At 39.6% G+C, this 16,374-nt stretch overlaps 2 protein-coding genes across 2 annotated transcripts; both read right to left on the bottom strand.

The window, feature by feature from the left end:
- Positions 1-862: 862 nt before the first annotated feature.
- Positions 863-9,050, bottom strand: LOC129093362 (uncharacterized). Its single transcript, XM_054601363.1, has 7 exons — positions 8,781-9,050; positions 7,529-7,647; positions 4,667-6,508; positions 4,170-4,406; positions 3,853-4,077; positions 3,018-3,084; positions 863-2,474 (listed from the first exon to the last, which is right to left on the bottom strand). The coding sequence occupies exons 1-7, from the start codon at positions 8,953-8,955 to the stop codon at positions 1,372-1,374; spliced, it is 3,768 nt and encodes a 1,255-aa protein (XP_054457338.1). The 5' UTR covers positions 8,956-9,050; the 3' UTR covers positions 863-1,371.
- A 2,086-nt stretch (positions 9,051-11,136) lies between these two features.
- Positions 11,137-16,170, bottom strand: LOC129093363 (E3 ubiquitin/ISG15 ligase TRIM25-like). Its single transcript, XM_054601365.1, has 7 exons — positions 15,931-16,170; positions 13,998-14,366; positions 13,709-13,804; positions 13,306-13,539; positions 12,920-13,085; positions 12,778-12,834; positions 11,137-12,665 (listed from the first exon to the last, which is right to left on the bottom strand). Exons 1-7 carry the CDS (start codon positions 16,168-16,170, stop codon positions 12,100-12,102), a joined length of 1,728 nt encoding a protein of 575 aa, XP_054457340.1. The 3' UTR covers positions 11,137-12,099.
- Between the last annotated feature and the right edge of the window lie 204 nt (positions 16,171-16,374).

Raw genomic sequence — 16,374 nt, forward strand, 5'->3', positions numbered from 1 at the left:
GGTCCAGTTATGGGCCCCCCCCATTCCAGGGCCAGTCCAGGGCCCGGGACAACGTACCCGTTTGTCCCCCCCTGTCGGCGGGCCTGACTGAGGCTATTCAGATCAGTGTGTGAGGTTCAATGTCCACCAACCTTAATTGATATCACCTTTGTGCTCAGGGAAACCGTGTTAAAGGGGCAGCAATTGTACACACTAAGAACAGTCATCTTTCAGGTCTAAGCAAATTGAATTGCCTCGAATTGACTAATTTGGGGTACAGATTTGAATATTTCCACAATATTGATTTCGATACAGTTCAATGCAACTTTATTTATTTTTGTTTTAGCTTGAAAGTTTTCCATGTAGTTCTGGTAATGATTAACAGATATCAGGTATTAAAAGTATCCTATCTGTACAATGTCCATATGTTTAAGTAGTATGACAGCAATTCCCTCAAGCAAAGTCTGTAGCATTGTGCACCTAAGAAAAGATCATTAAAAGCAAAAAAACTAAAGGATCGCACAACTACTGGACACTTATCAGGAAAGGGTTTTAATGGCTTTCAAGCCAGTGAGGTTGGACACTTTTCAAGACTGACAGTTGTTTAGAGAACATCTAGGAAAATATGAAAACTAGAGACAAATGTTAAAATATTATATAATATAATGCTTAATATTTCAAGGCTTGCAGAAAAGCTTTCACATTACAAAACCACACATTGCGGTTTGATTGATGCACATTGTTCGCCTTTGCAGAATGTGACAGATAAAACAAAGCATTTGTCTTGCTTTAGGGAGCTCCCTGTTGACCAGAGTGTGTAGGTGCAGGGTAAACTAGACACAGAGTCACATAGTAAAGCAACATGGACAAATGAGAAAACATGTTTGCAATCAGTGCTTTTATTGTCAAAAAAAACAAGATTTCCAACAAACAAATAATGGCATAATATAGAGAAACAGGTCAGTTGAAAAATAGTGATTTAAAATACATTGTCAATTGCATTACCCGGAAATATACTTATATATTTTTACTCATTATTTTGACTCTTTAAAATGAACATTTCCCTCAACCTTTTTCAGAATCACTGCATACCTTGTATTGTTTATGTTGTGATTATCAGCCCAAAACATTTTTTCTCTTCAGTTAAAGCTGCACTAATCAATTTTTGTTATATTAACAATGGATTACTTGTCTGCTCGTTGTATCAAACCCACAGAGAATTATTACCAGACCCTGAAATTCCCAACGGCATTATATGAAACTTTCCGCAGCTAAAGAGCCAGATATTTTCCTCCAGAGTTGGTGGAGACAAAAACAGAGATAAAAGGAATACATGTTGGATAAACATGTTCCAGTTGGCCAGAAACACAACTTCAGATGAATGTTACGTAATTAAGGCAGCTTAAACACAGCTTTTCCTCTGTTAATGACAGCCTTTGCTGCCATCTCCGCTGCCTCTCCTGCTGTTTCTGCTCCCTCAGCTGCCTCGTGTCCAATAATACCACCTATTACTCCTCCTGTTGCAGCAAAGCCCGTGGCAACCACGCCCAACACCACTCCAGTGGCTGCCAGTCCTGCTACTTCTCCTCCTCCTGCTGCTGCCGCTGCAGCGCCTCCTAACGCTGGAAACTTTTTCACAAGATTCATCAACCCAGGGCAGTTTCGCATAGCGGTGATAACTAATAGAACCATCCCTGCCAAGCCAAAAAAAGCTCCTAACAAAGCTCCTGTTGCTGTGCCTGCTAGTAGGATCATGAGCCTGTCAGACACTATGCTTTTCGCCTGTTTTCTGATCTGTTCCTGTGACATGTTTTCTGATGAGAAGTTTTTTTTTATTTGCTCTTCCTCTATCTGTATTTCTTTCTCCACTTTTAGAAACACCTTGTTGGTGTAATAGCCTCCATTGTTTTCCATCACCATTTTGTCTATTGTGTCGAGCAGCTCCTCCAACTGGACCTGGTTGCTCTTGTAGTTGTTCTGCAGTTTGTTCTTCCAGTGTTTATTATCGACGACGTGGCAACGGCCGCCGCACTTCTTCACCAGATCACTCAGATTGTCATTCTTACTGACAAACTCCTCAATTTTCATCCCTTTAGGGAGCTCGTCGCCATGTGTGAAGACAATTACAGCATATTTTAAAACGTCTTCAGTGAAATATTGGCATATTTTAGCGATGACAGCCTGCTCGTGCTCTGTGAATTTTTCCACTTTCAGCACAATGAGAAAAGCATGAGGCCCAGGAGCGCACTCTGTGATACACCTCACTATTTCAGGCTTCAGCTTCTCCTCAGGTATGGCTGTATCAAAGAAACCAGGAGTGTCGATCAAAGTGATGTTTCTTCCATTGACCAATTTTGTCTCAGCTTGACAATCACTTGTTCCAGAGTTTGGAGTATGGTCGGTTTTGAACAATTTCTCTCCAAATATGGTGTTAGCTAGATGGCTTTTCCCAGATCCAGTTTTTCCCACCAAGACGATCCTTCTTGCAGTTGACACTAGAAGAGAATAATGACTATGTTTAGTACATGTGTATCTTGCTTCTTTGCTTTTAAAGGAACGCTTTAAAAGCGTTACCTTGAATTTGTGATGCAAACTTAAAAAGAAGAATTCAAGGTAACAAAGGATGAGTAATTGATACACAAATGGACATTTTGGGGGGTGAAGGATTCCTTTAAGATTAGCTTCAAGATTAGATTTAAGGATGCCAACTATGGTGATATCTGCCCAATGAAGACAACAATGATGTTAGGTCCACTGGGAGAAATCCGAGTGTATAATTTGGTTAAAAATAAAATAAACAATAAAGTGAAATATTTCAAAAAGGTTGTGCAACATATTATACTAGGAAAATATTCTCTAATACACTCATGCAACAAATACATTTTGATGCTGACAATATACACTTTACTGCAAATGAGTGTTAATAAGTAATGAATGCATTTAAAAACACTTATCCACTGATGCTTTCTTACACTAATGCTTAGTTCAGTTACAACCACAGAAAAACAGGAATGCTGTAATAGAATATCTATACAAACCTTGGTCTGGATGGTGAACATCTGTTGTGGATCTGAGTTGGAAAGCTTCCTCGACATACCTGAAGGCCTGCAGAGACAAGGAGAGGGTTTTAATACCGATTCAAGAATACACTCATATGATGTTTGTTAAAATGTTAGCTGATGTTCAGAACTCGAAAGTTTTTAAATACTGGTTAATTACCTAAACAATCAACTTTAAGATTTACATTTAATCCTTTTTTAATCTTGGAACCCATTGGCTATTATTCTTAAAAGGATTTAGCCGCTGGGGGCAACGGCCAATATTTTGGGGGTACCGCTGTTGCCACCGCATATCCGTGCCAAGACTTCCTCTTCTGGGCGCTGGTCATTGTTTACAATGAGTAACTTAAGGCGTGAGTAAGGAGTTGGAGTTGAGAGATGACGTCTACGACTGGATTGTTTCCCAAGTTGCAAATATCTAAGCTATCTCTAAGCTAATAAAAAGCTATATCATTGTTTAATGATTGCCGTTGAGTTTCAAGATTGAGTTTGACTTTTTGGCCAATGTGTGACGTCTCTTTTGATCTCCACATGCACTGCAATCAACCAAAGCCCACTCAAGCGTGATTGGTCAATACTACTCTGTAGTCAAGACAACAACGCTTGAAATACCAAAATCTTGTCCCGTTGCCGACAGACTCTGCATTCATATGCAGATATCTGTTTATTGAGATTCATAATTTTGTATAAATAAATAGGCAATATGGAAATTGGAAAAGACAGATATTCTACCGCTTACTATATTCCGTGCAACTTGAACACTTGAGTTTAATTGTAAATAGTCCGTGTTTATGTCACAATGCATTTCCATTACCTCTCTGGACTTTTCATCATTGGGGTGGACGACGATATGGACCAGGAATGGTTTTCGGCTGGCTCGGTTCTGTTCAAACGCATGAACTTCTTCCAGTAGAACCCTGGCAACCACGCTGACGGGAAACTTAAGGGCAATCCCAGCACCGAGTACAGGGAAAGCAACCGATCCAAACCCTCTGTTCTCACAAGAAGTTAGGATGTTGTTGATGGCCAGTTTCAGAACCTGGAAAATGTCAGAATTCAATTATTTTTAAGACAAGACAAAATAAATACAGATTTAAGGAGCAGAGAACAAAAGAGACTCCACTATTGCACCTGAACTGCAGGTCCATCTTGGTCTTCATCCCAGGGAACAAGGTTGAGGAAGAACACTGCATTAGATGGAAGTACGGGCAGGCCCTCCACCAGGACGACGTCACCAGGCACAGTTTCTTCTCCTGCTTCCTTTCTGAACTTTGCATTCAGCTGGGGTCCAACGATTTCAAACAAAGTGTTTCCAACACGGGTAGAGAGAGGTTCATTGTTCACCATGGGTGATACCAGGGCATCCACCTGGGAAGAGAGCAGGAGATGTGGTGGATGTTGAACAGCGTTTCATGTAAATTATCTAACGTACAAATTCCCTCAATTTATTGATCATGGTGTTTGCTTACTATAAATCATCTGCCACCCAAAGGACAAAACAAAAGTCCCTCCTTTTGTGACTTAATTGTAACATAAGCGAATCCATTCACCATGCCAAGAACTTGTGACGTATCCTAAAAATGTGTTTTTCTTTACCCTCCAATGAGCAAGTTTAATACATTTCTCACCTGCTGGGTCTCCATGGTTCCCTGAATGATCTCTACACGGACACCATCTTCAGGAGGTCCAGCAGCGGCTCCTCCTTGATCTCTTGGTGCAGCGTTTCTGCTACTTATCCCTTGGAAAAGCCGGTCACATGCTTCCTGCATGGCCCTCACCACCTCTACTCTGTTATCAATCAGGATAACTCTATTCAGACTTCGCCCTCCCTCACTGCTAAATGTCTTAACAGCAGTTACAATAGCGTCAGAGCACACAGCGACAGGAACACCAAACCCACCTGAACTGATACAGGGCATGGCTATGGACCTGCACTCCATCAAATCTGCTAAATTCAGAGCAGACTGGACAGTTTTTTCCAGTAACATCCTCTCTCTGTCACCTGATTTTCCTCCTACAGGCCCAACAGCATGCAGCAGTATCTTGCAGTTTAAGTTCCCCGCTGTGGTCACTACCACATCACTTGTACAAACTTTTCCAGTCTGCTTTACTATAGCTCTGCTCTCCTTCTGCACCTCAGGGCCACCCGCCTTACTCAGTGCAGCAGCAACTCCACCACTGTGGTCCAAATCTTCGTTGGCAGCGTTCACCAGGGCGTCGGCTTCCTGTTTGGTGATGTCACCCTGACACACCAGAACCTGGAAGTCATCCCGAAGGCTGTAGCTAGCAGCCGTTGTGTTTACTTCACTTAAACTTAAGGATGCAAGATCACGCGCAACGCTTGGGAATTCATCTTTCCCAGCGGGACTTGTGGACGATCCTACTGTCCCTGACGGGTCAGTGGTGACTCTATACTGAACAAGGGAGTCAAGAAATTGGCCTAGATAGTTACTGAGCTCTTCAACCTCTTTGGTATGGCCCAGTAGGCACACCGTGCTTTCTGGGCCAAACACAACCTGAGCCCTGTATTGGTCTTGGTTCATCTCATTTCTCTTGGACTTTAGCTTTTCACAAAGATCAGATGGCACAGAGGAGCAGTTAGGAACATCAATCTTGACTTCTTTGATCTCACATTGCAGTGCCTTCACAGCTGCAACAAGATCATCAGTGGAAAGAGATAAGAAACACACCTCTGCATCTCGTAACTCTATTTCCACCTTGCCACCAACCCCTAAAAAGTCCCCTAGCTTCTCTGGACCTTTGTATGCCTTTCTCAAGAAGGCCAAAAAATGTGGGCTCTTGTCAGAAACTGTCCTTTCTAACACAAAATTCTCCTGCTCAGAGATCCATTCTCCAGCCTTAAGAATCTCCTCCACAGAACCTTCCAAAACTAACTGACCTGCAGCTCCCTGCGTGACCTTCACTCCTGGAAAATCTTGTTGCAAACTGCGCTCAATCTCTTTCCAGAGAAGGCGGAGCTTGGCCTCGCCCAGTCGACGAATGCTTGTTTGCTTCTCACAGGAACCTGACCGTCGTTTAACAGACGAGTCCTCAAGATCCATCAACCTGGCGTTCACTTGAGAACGCTCCCCAACCACAACGGCCATCCCATTCTCTCCATACACCTTCACCTCATCTGTGGTATCAGGAGAGCTGCAGGACTGAAGTAAAGCTTTTACTTTGTGAGGGTCCACCTCATAGTGGCACAGGTAGCCATCTAAGAGTTTGTCTACCTCGGCTTTCCAATTTGTGACATCATCTACGGCACCAGCTTGAGCTAACCGGCTAACTAAAACCCTCCCCTCCTCTGGGTACAGCTGGGCAGAGCAGGCCACAGAGGTGAGTCCTTCCTCTAATTCTTTCACAGCCTTGGGGCACTCCTTTAGATAACGTAGGAGGTAAGAATCAGGTCGTAGTTCATAATCTTCGTCACTTGTTGAAGGAGTTGGAGCCGGAAAGCGCTGTTGGCTCTGTGTTCAAAGGAGACATCCAAATAATGATAACAACAGTTTACTGGTGTCACATGCATAGAGTGTTAGATAAAAGCCCTTATTTTGCACATTGATTAAGATGCAGAATACAACCTCTGGTCTTATATAACTACATGAAACAGTAACTGTAAATGGAAGTTCATTTTCTTTGAATACACAACCTTATATGGCTATACATAAAATGTATGAGGGCAAACCGATTTCAATAGCGCACGTGTGTGTAGATGTTAGAATAAATATATTTCATCTGACTGTCGGAGCTTAAAGACAAGAAACTTTCTTTCTTTTCTTTTTTTTCTGTTCACTTTGAGTTGATTCACTGAGAAACATGAAATCATGAGTTTTCATTCCAAAATCTGAGGTCCAACGTTTTAAAGACTCAAACTAGAATTAAAATATTGCAGATTGAGGATTCTATAACCAGATATGAACTTTTCAGAAGCAATATCACTTTTGCTAGCGCTTTCACACCACTTCAAACAGAAGATGTCTGCTCGTGCTTATAAAATTGCAACCTCATATTTAGTTTTCTTTTTGACAGTAAGTGAGCAGACACCGTCACCATTGTCATCACTAGATTTAATTGGTTACAATCCTCGTCTTTTGACTGGCCGGATATCACTCCTGAGCGCAGATGCTAAGTGGTGGTGTAAAGGTGGTTTACAATCCGCCACTAAACACTACTCCACTATATCTCAGAGGTAAATACAGTACTTTTTACTTAACTACCTTTCTCCGACAGATTTAGTTAACTTTTCAGACTGTACAGGCTGATGAAATACGAATCACGTTAATAGTGTTTTTAATAGTGTGGATAGTACAATATTTAACTCTGAGATGCAGTGGAGTTAAATGTAAAATATTTACCTCTGAGATGCAGTGGAGTTAAATGTAAAAGATTTACCTCTGAGATGTTGTGGAATACAAAGTACACTATTTACCTCTGATAAGTAGTGAAGTAAAAGTACAGTATTGATGTCATAGTATTGTTGTGCCAACCTGTACTGGAGCTGTAAGATCCTGGCTGGGAGAGGAGGTCAGAGGTTCCCGGCTGGCTCGGACGGAGAAGACCAGACCGTCCACAACATGCTCAGATCTCTGCAGGACCGCCTGCTGATCTAAGACAGACAATTTGACCTTTGGTTAAAAAAAAAAAAAAGGGGGGGGGGGGATGATAACAACAACAACAACAACAACAACAACAACAACAACATTCTGTTCTATCTTTATTTTGTTGTATAGTATGTGTATTTATTGTCTGTGTAGTTGTATAGTATGTGTATTTATTGTCTGTGTAGTTGTATAGTATGTGTATTTATTGTCTGTGTAGTTGTATAGTATGTGTATTTATTGTCTGTGTAGTTGTATAGTATGTGTATTTATTGTCTGTCTGTGTAGTTGTATAGTATGTGTATTTATTGTCTGTTGTAGTATGTGTATTTATTTGTATAGTATGTGTATTTATTGTCTGTGTAGTTGTATAGTATGTGTATTTATTGTCTGTGTAGTTGTATAGTATGTGTATTTATTGTCTGTGTAGTTGTATAGTATGTGTATTTATTGTCTGTGTCTGTGTAGTTGTATAGTATGTGTATTTATTGTCTGTGTCTGTGTAGTTGTATAGTATGTGTATTTATTGTCTGTGTAGTTGTATAGTATGTGTATTTATTGTCTGTGTAGTTGTATCTGTGTAGTTGTATAGTATGTGTATTTATTGTCTGTGTCTGTGTAGTTGAGCTGCTGCAACACTCAAATTTCCCCCATGGGGATCAATAAAGGAATATAATAATAATAATAACATAGGCTTTTTATTTGCTTGGATTCTGTCTTTCTCTAATGGTCACTTGAAATCTGTTATATTATTACTAGTCTTTTAGTCATATTGTTGCTTAGTCTTTGCTACGGATACAATATATTAAGTTTGATAGCCTATTCAAGAAATATGCCGTCTTCCAAACATCTGTGGCGACGTTAGTTTCACTTTCACTTTCTCGGGAAATGGATACTAAAGAATTGTTTGTTTTGGATCAAATCTCACGAATGGCCTATTTACACCGTGGGTTCATTCATCGTTCATCATTTAATGCAATATTTTATTATTACTATTACCCTACTTTGACAGTTAACTTTGATTTCGTCAATAGTTAAAAATACATCTCTAAGCAGCATTATCCTACACGACAGTTGACGGTGTATTATGATTTAAAACATGAGTTTATAATGAATAACGGTGTCTTATGGTCTCACCTACCTTTTTGGTTTTTGAAAGCAACGCTGTAGATCCGATCACTCTCCTTTTTCAGCGATCCGCAGTCTCCTCCGCCTGATCTGCGGCGGACACGGAAATATTGTTCGATTCTCTTCTGCTGTTCCTGGAGCAGGCTGTGGCACTCAAAGAAAACGGGGTACTGGTGAGAATCAGACATGGTTTAGCTGCTGAGCAAAGTGGAATGAAGGTTTTAAGGGCAGTGTGTTTATAGTGTCGCCCGTCCGGTCCTGCCAGACGAACTGCGCGTCTCCACTGCGCCTCTCCACTGCGCAGAGTGACAGTCAACATCCCCATCGGGACTTTGTACAGCAGGGAGGTACAGTGCAGTGATTCTTTACTGTTAACCCTAAGATGACTTTGTTGTATAAGAACTCGTGTAACTCTACTAGTTACTGTATAATAATAATAATAATAATAATAATAATAATAATAATAATAATAATAATAAGAAGAAGAAGAAGAAGAAGAAGAAGAAGAAGAAGAAGAAGAAGAATTATTACAATTATTGTATGAAAGTACAATAAAATTGTCTAAATTTACTTTTTTTCGTATTTTTTTATTTGATTATGACTGTATGAATATTGAAGCAGTGGGGTTTTGGGTAATACTAATAATACATTTTTTAATAATAACAACAATAATAATAATAATAATAATAATAATAATAGTAATAATAATACGTAATATTATTATCATTGTATCATATATCAATAGGCTATTCCAAAGAAATTTGGGTATTATATATATATTTAAATGTAAAATGTTGACTGTAGGAATGTTGTAGCATTGGGGTTTGTGGGGTTCGAGAAATAATAATAATACAAATATATATTTTTTAAATAATAATAATAATAATAATAAAATAAAAAAATGTACCTGAAAAATATATATATAATAATATATATATAAAAAAATATATATATATATAATATATATATATAAAAAATATATATATATATATATATATAATATATATATATATATTCAAGTGGCACCTTCACTTTGCTCAGACTGGACCCTAAAGCATTGTTATAACACCAAATAAGAAGATATTTATGTTTTATGTGTTATATGGTACTTTTTGTTTGTCAAAAGTATGTTTGTTTTGTTTACCCAGAATCAAGCTTCAGTGCGCTTTGCTGACGTCAAACACTGGTTCAGGTATGCCACCTGTCCAGTTTCACCAGCTTGATTCAAAAAGCCTGCCAAGGACATATGCATATTTGTCTAATTATATCATGCATCACATGCTTTGGGTATACAGATAAATAAGATGGGGGGAAATATGTGTAAGCCTGTTGGAAAGAAAATCAATCCCATATCATAATACAAGACAAGAGTCTCAGCAATAAAATATTGGCTCTATTAAAAGTTGAACTAAAACATAAAAAAACATACTGGGTGCTGTAGGTGCCTTTGAAAACAATCAACCATGACAAGGGCAGCACCTCTCTATCTCTGGAATGGAACCATATAAGAGCTAAGCCAAATACTTTACCTGTCCATTAACATCCATCCTTTTCAAACTATCAGGCTCTGTTGCCTGCTTCAGCCACACAACAGCATGATCTGAGATTAATAGCATGATATTCTTACCTCTTACCCTCTCTTTTCATAACACTGTTAGGTATTATATCGGCAGTATAACGTTTCTCTTTGTATACTCCAGTTTGCCTCTCTTTGTCTCTATTATTTATCTTCTTTTTCACCCCTAAAAATGCTGCTTTCTTTTCATCAGCAGCTTCTAAACTCTTCGGGGACAGTAGATAACAATAACTTTGACACAAAATAGTGATTGCAAAGAACAGGTAACTAAATATTCTTTAACATGCATGGCAAAAAACATGGCAAATAACTAGATCTATGTCTTCAGGGTGTTCATTTCCTTCAGTGTCCAATATCTATCTGGGACAAAGAGATATAAGTTGATGAAAAAAGGTTTGAACCTAGTTTATTGTGACGGTTAATTGTCTTTGAATGGACTGAGGGGTTATATAACATAAAATGCGTTAAATCTCCCGAAATAATCAGTCAAAAATAGTGCAAAAACTAACAAAGGTTTCAGTCCATGTGCTCTTTCTTCCACACTGTGCAAGTGTATTATATTTTTTCTTATATGTCCTTGAGCAAAAAGACAATCTTTGTAGTCCAAGTTGAGTTGAGTATCATACATAGAGTGATTCAGGTGCCGTCTAGTGTCCATGTTGCATTACTCTCACAGATATTATTTGGTTAATCTAACAATTGAATATGTTCTAATATTTTTTTTAACCCCATTTACGTCAATGAGGGTTGAGTAAATAATAGAAACACCTCAATAACACCATCATTAGACAGATTTTTATTTATTTTTTGCATAGTTCTGAATAATTAAATATTGTCAGACACAGCAAGAATCTCCACACAGCAAAATATGTCACATTGTTGAAGCCACTACGCTGCAAAGATTACATTTGATTTGAAAAGAAAGCTGTTTACACTCGTCTGCCTGTTAATTTGTTGCCAGGAGACAAATGACAATCAGAAACAATGGCTTGTGCTTATGCATTTACTTATTAACTATTCAAAATAATCAAATGATCCAAAACATACTTTTCTGCATATATGTGAATCGCATGTCCGCTCCTCATGACCTAACTCGTAGTAAAAAAAAAAAGGTGATATAATAGACCCTAAATACGCTTAAACAAATAGAACTGTTGCAAGGTTAATGTGGTACAAAGTAAATAACAACAAGCTGTTTCCTGACAGTAAGCAGTTATGCAAATGAGTATTACAAAAAGTCTGTGAACGCAAAAAGGTAACATTAAGTACAATAAATGACCACTGAGGGCCATAACACTCTGCAACACATACAAACATCTGAAGACCCCCAACTAGGAATGAGTTTGTTTCAACTTGGGTTCGCAAAAGTGAGCCGCCAAAAATCCAAACCATTTCACAAAACATGAACACCACTCCACCTTTTACCTGTTTGAACTGTTTTTGCAATGATGAAAATACCTTTATTGGCTTTTGTTACTCAAAATACTAGTTTAAGGTTGCATAAGTGAAAAGTTCAGTAAAAGTAAAGTTTGACAAATTCTCGTCATAATAGTAGCCAGTATTTCTTGCAGAATTTCTTGTTGGCGCTAAAAAAGCTAGAGAGGAAAATTGGCATGAAAAAGGAATTAGAAGGACCTCAAAATTAGAGCACACTCTTCTAAAATCACATCCTCTCATTTATCATATGGTGTATATTGGACGGCCAACTACTGTCTGTTTAACAGTGACACATTTGGCATCCCTAATAAAAATGTGATCACCATAACTTTATCAGCTCTGCAAAATGTCCCCTGAGATCGGACTGAGATCCATTATTATCCAGCTCAAGCCCGGGATAGACGGGCTGAGTGAACTGAATGTTTTCCTTGTGGAGCAGAGTCATCGCGCTGGAGATGTCATAAAAGGACAGAGTCCCTAATTTATAATCCAGGTACACTCCGACGCTGGAGGATCGCGGGCCTGACACTGTTTTGTTTACGTGGTTGTGTCGGAAAGAGTAACCGTCTTCGGAGCAAACTAAACTCCACGACTTGTCATCATTTCCAAACTGTAAGTCTTTTGTCCTGCTGCTGTCTTTGTAGGACACTGCGACCGACCAAGTTGCACCGCTCCAACTGACCTCCCAGTAACACCGCTCTGACAAACCCTCACTGCACAACGCCTGCATGATAATCCGCTTGGATGGGTTAGAACTATTATAACCTCTATTATAACCACCAATGTTAACTGCCACATAGTAGCTACTTGTCAACTGCCGGTTTTCTTGTGAAATGGACAAATATTGGGAGATGGAGCTCTCATCCAGGGTTAGAGGACAGCAATCTGATGGAAGAACAAAGCAGGAAAAAAAGGCAAAATCAACTTTGAAATATTCAGTTCATCATTAATGCACTGGTACATTGTGGAACTGTGTTTAGTTCAATGTTTTACTCACAGCGTAAAAACTCCTCTCTGGTCTTTGGCGCAGGTGGCACAACATCTATAGTCGACACTGAGAGAAAAACAAGTCCTCAATACAACTGGACCCGAATAAAACACCTGTATAATCTCTGGATTCATTTATTTATATCAGGTACCGGTGGCAGAGATCCCGGGCCATGTGTCCACCAGGAGTGTCTCTATGTCATCCCTCAGTTTAGACACGCAGTCAGTCACAGGTCCGAACGTTGACCGTTGAGGATAGAAAACACAAACCGGCGGCAAGTCTGGAGATTCAGAGGAGGTGGAGAGGGACTGGAAGGTCTGGAGGGAAACCAACAAGAAAACCAAAACCAAAGAAATAGCAGAAAAAAACACTGTCACATTTGGCCAGCAGATGTCACTTTTGAGCAACGTCTTGAGTTACAGACTACGGTTACGGACGATGAGCGATTTAGCTGTGCAGCACTGTTTATTCAGTCAAAACATCAGATGGAAATACTTAAAAACAGACGGATAAAGTTGCTCTGCACCAAAGTGGTACCTGAATGAAATGGATGTGGTCGTCCTTTTGAGACAGCTTTTCCAGTTCGGCGTCTTTCCTCTTCATCTTGCTGATCTCCTCCTCCAGCTTCAGCTGCAGCTCTTCAGCCAGAGCGACCGCGGCCTCTTCCTGGCTGCTGATCAGCTGCTTCGCCAAAGAGCATCTTTGCTTGATGGAGCAGATCATCTCATCAAAGATCTCATCACAGGTCTTCATTGCAGGCTGGGTAGAACTCTGTTCGTACAAACAAAAGAAAACAATGATTTTCCCTTTAAAAGGAACGTTATCTCTGGCAAAGTTCAGATCGGAGCTCACCACGCAAGATTTTAAAACCCAGACCAGACTTCTTCTACAGTGCTCAATACAGACACAGGTTTTAAATACTGGAGTCTAATTTCCACACCTTGAAATCCTCCAGAGCTTGTAGCAGCTCATTCAGCTCCTCCTCTCTCTCCTGGGATCTCTGCTGGACATTCTTTTGACTCACAATCAGCTGTTTCTGAAAGAAAACGTTGGCGCAACGGCAAATGATTGTTTTTCATTTGGGAATGGTTATTTTAATGTAGATAGTACGTATTTTCAATCAAACCTGAGTACTAGGTGTAAAGATTTGATGAACACGCAACAGTCACAAACAAATCATTGCATATCCTTCAGGGCTTTAATAAACAAAAGTTTGTTTCTGCCTCTACCTGTTCCTCAGCCCTCTCTGACGCAGATGACACCGTATCGTGCTCCTTATGCTCATCGATAACGCACAGATAGCAGATGCACTTCCTGTCCGTCCGGCAGTAGACCTCCATCAGCTTGTTGTGCTTCTCACACATCTTTTCCTGCAGCGGGATAGTAGCCGAGACCAGCTGGTGCTTCTTCAGCACAGGAACGCTGTGGTGAGGCTCGAGGTGAGACGGACAGTAGGACGCCAAGCACGTCAGGCAAGACATCGTGGCTTTGTTTCGTCTGGTCCCAGAGCAGAAATCACAGGCGACGTCTTCTGGGCCGGCAAAGGCCAGAGAAGGGGAGGGCTGCTGGGTGCTGCTCTTCTTCAGCTTCTCCACAACCTGTGGATGGTAACAAGAAAGGTGGCGATTAATGCTGTCCATTACAAACCAGAATGGCGACAGAATTCACTCAGAGAGTATACGTCTACCAAGGCTTCACCATTCTGAAGGAAAAATATTCACAAGTGCACATATTCATATAAAATGACTGTGATTGGCGGATTGTAGCCGATATCAGGACTTTGCACAAGAATATTTTAATATATGCAAATATCAAGTCAGACTCTTGACCACATGCAGCCATTCAAATGTTGCTGTGGTTAGGACCTACAGGCTGTGGTGGAGAGGAACAAAGTACATTTACTCAAGTACCGTACTACGGTGCAATCTTTTGGTACTCCATTTTACGCTACTTCATTCTTATACTCAATTTTTTTAATTATAACTACTCTAGATTTATTTTAAAACGTTCTTGTTACTTGCAGATTCACATTATTAATACAAAAAAAGAATAAACAATCATCAAAAAAAAACTTTTAGTAGATTTAACCACATACAGCAACCATCTTCAACAGCTGTGACATTAAAGTGATGTCATTGAAGTCAAACTTACAATTATTATAAATAAAGATTGAATAAAAGGTGTATGGAGGGTGGTTTAAAAATATTGTTGCAAATACTTTCAAAAGGAAATACTGTTAGTATAGAAATGGGCGTGGTTTATGGAGACAGCATAAGCAATGAAAATAATTATTTCACGTGTTACGATCCAAAATGTCGTAATACAGAATTAGTCCGAGCTCTACCAATAATTGTTCATTTCAGATATATTGCAGCCCAATTGTATTTTGGATTATTGCAGACAATAAAGTTTGTTCAGCCAGCTAATCCTCACAAATAAAAAAACACTTTTTTGAAAGGTGGATGCAATCATCAGACGTAAAAAGCTAACATTAGGCTATAAAAGACCTACACCACGCTCTCATAAGTGCATTATACGAAATTATTCTGTAAAAGGCTGACTTTTTTGAGTGATGATTTTTTTTCCACCGTGCAATATACAGTATATATATAATCTGTGCAATATTAACAATCATTCTGTCCATTTATATAACATTTTAGTTATTGTTGTTCAATCTGTATGGATTACTGATTTCAGCTGCCTTCTTGTACAGTGCTCTCTTATATAATTACAATTATCCTGATTTTGGGAGAATCATAGTTATAAAAACAAAATGTTGACATTCACGTTCCCTGTTTAGGTGGAATAAAATATGGAAATTGATTTTCTAATGTGGTGTCAGAAATAAACTTTATATTAGCCTTAATGGTGATAAAGCACACTGATGAACAACAATATTTAAAAACAGCCCTTCACATCAACAAAAGGTTGCCCACCTCTGCTTTAGACAGAATGTACTTATTTTTGACAGAAATAGTGAATTAATAGGATTCAGGAATTTAATGGATCAATAATAATTTTAAAGATCGAGTTTAACTCTCTACATTCTCTTCACAGTGTGGAAAAGAACCTCTTTAGAAGAAGTGTCTCAAAGTTTTTCTCCACTTATACTGTTTCTTACACCACCTCCACTTCCACCCCCCCCCCACACAGCCACATCACCTCAGCCAGCATGGTGTTCCTCTTCAGCGCCGGCCTCGTGCTGAACGTCTCCCTGCACCGAGGACAGCTGTACCGGCCCTTCTTCTCCTCCTGGTCCCAGCAGTCCTCGATGCAGCCTTTGCAGTAGCTGTGTCCACAGGGAATGGAGACTGGTTCCTTCAGCAGGTCCAGACATACTGAACAGAAGAACTGATCCTGGTCCAGGTCGACGCCGCGCTCCGGCTGCTGCTGTTCCGCCATTTGGACTCACGCACGTGGGGGAAACCAACGTTATGGAATGGAAATAAATGTTCAGTTTCATTTCTCTTTTTTGGAAGTGAGGCAGGGCTTTCAAGAACAGTTCAACATGTCCAAATCCAACGTCGTCTAAGTACACAACTGAACTACATTAGCAAACTCTGATAATTAACTGAATTAACATTATATTAATAAATAAAAGAGTTG

The sequence above is a fragment of the Anoplopoma fimbria genome, chromosome 7, assembly GCF_027596085.1.
Source record: "Anoplopoma fimbria isolate UVic2021 breed Golden Eagle Sablefish chromosome 7, Afim_UVic_2022, whole genome shotgun sequence".
NCBI classification, from domain to species: domain Eukaryota; kingdom Metazoa; phylum Chordata; class Actinopteri; order Perciformes; family Anoplopomatidae; genus Anoplopoma; species Anoplopoma fimbria.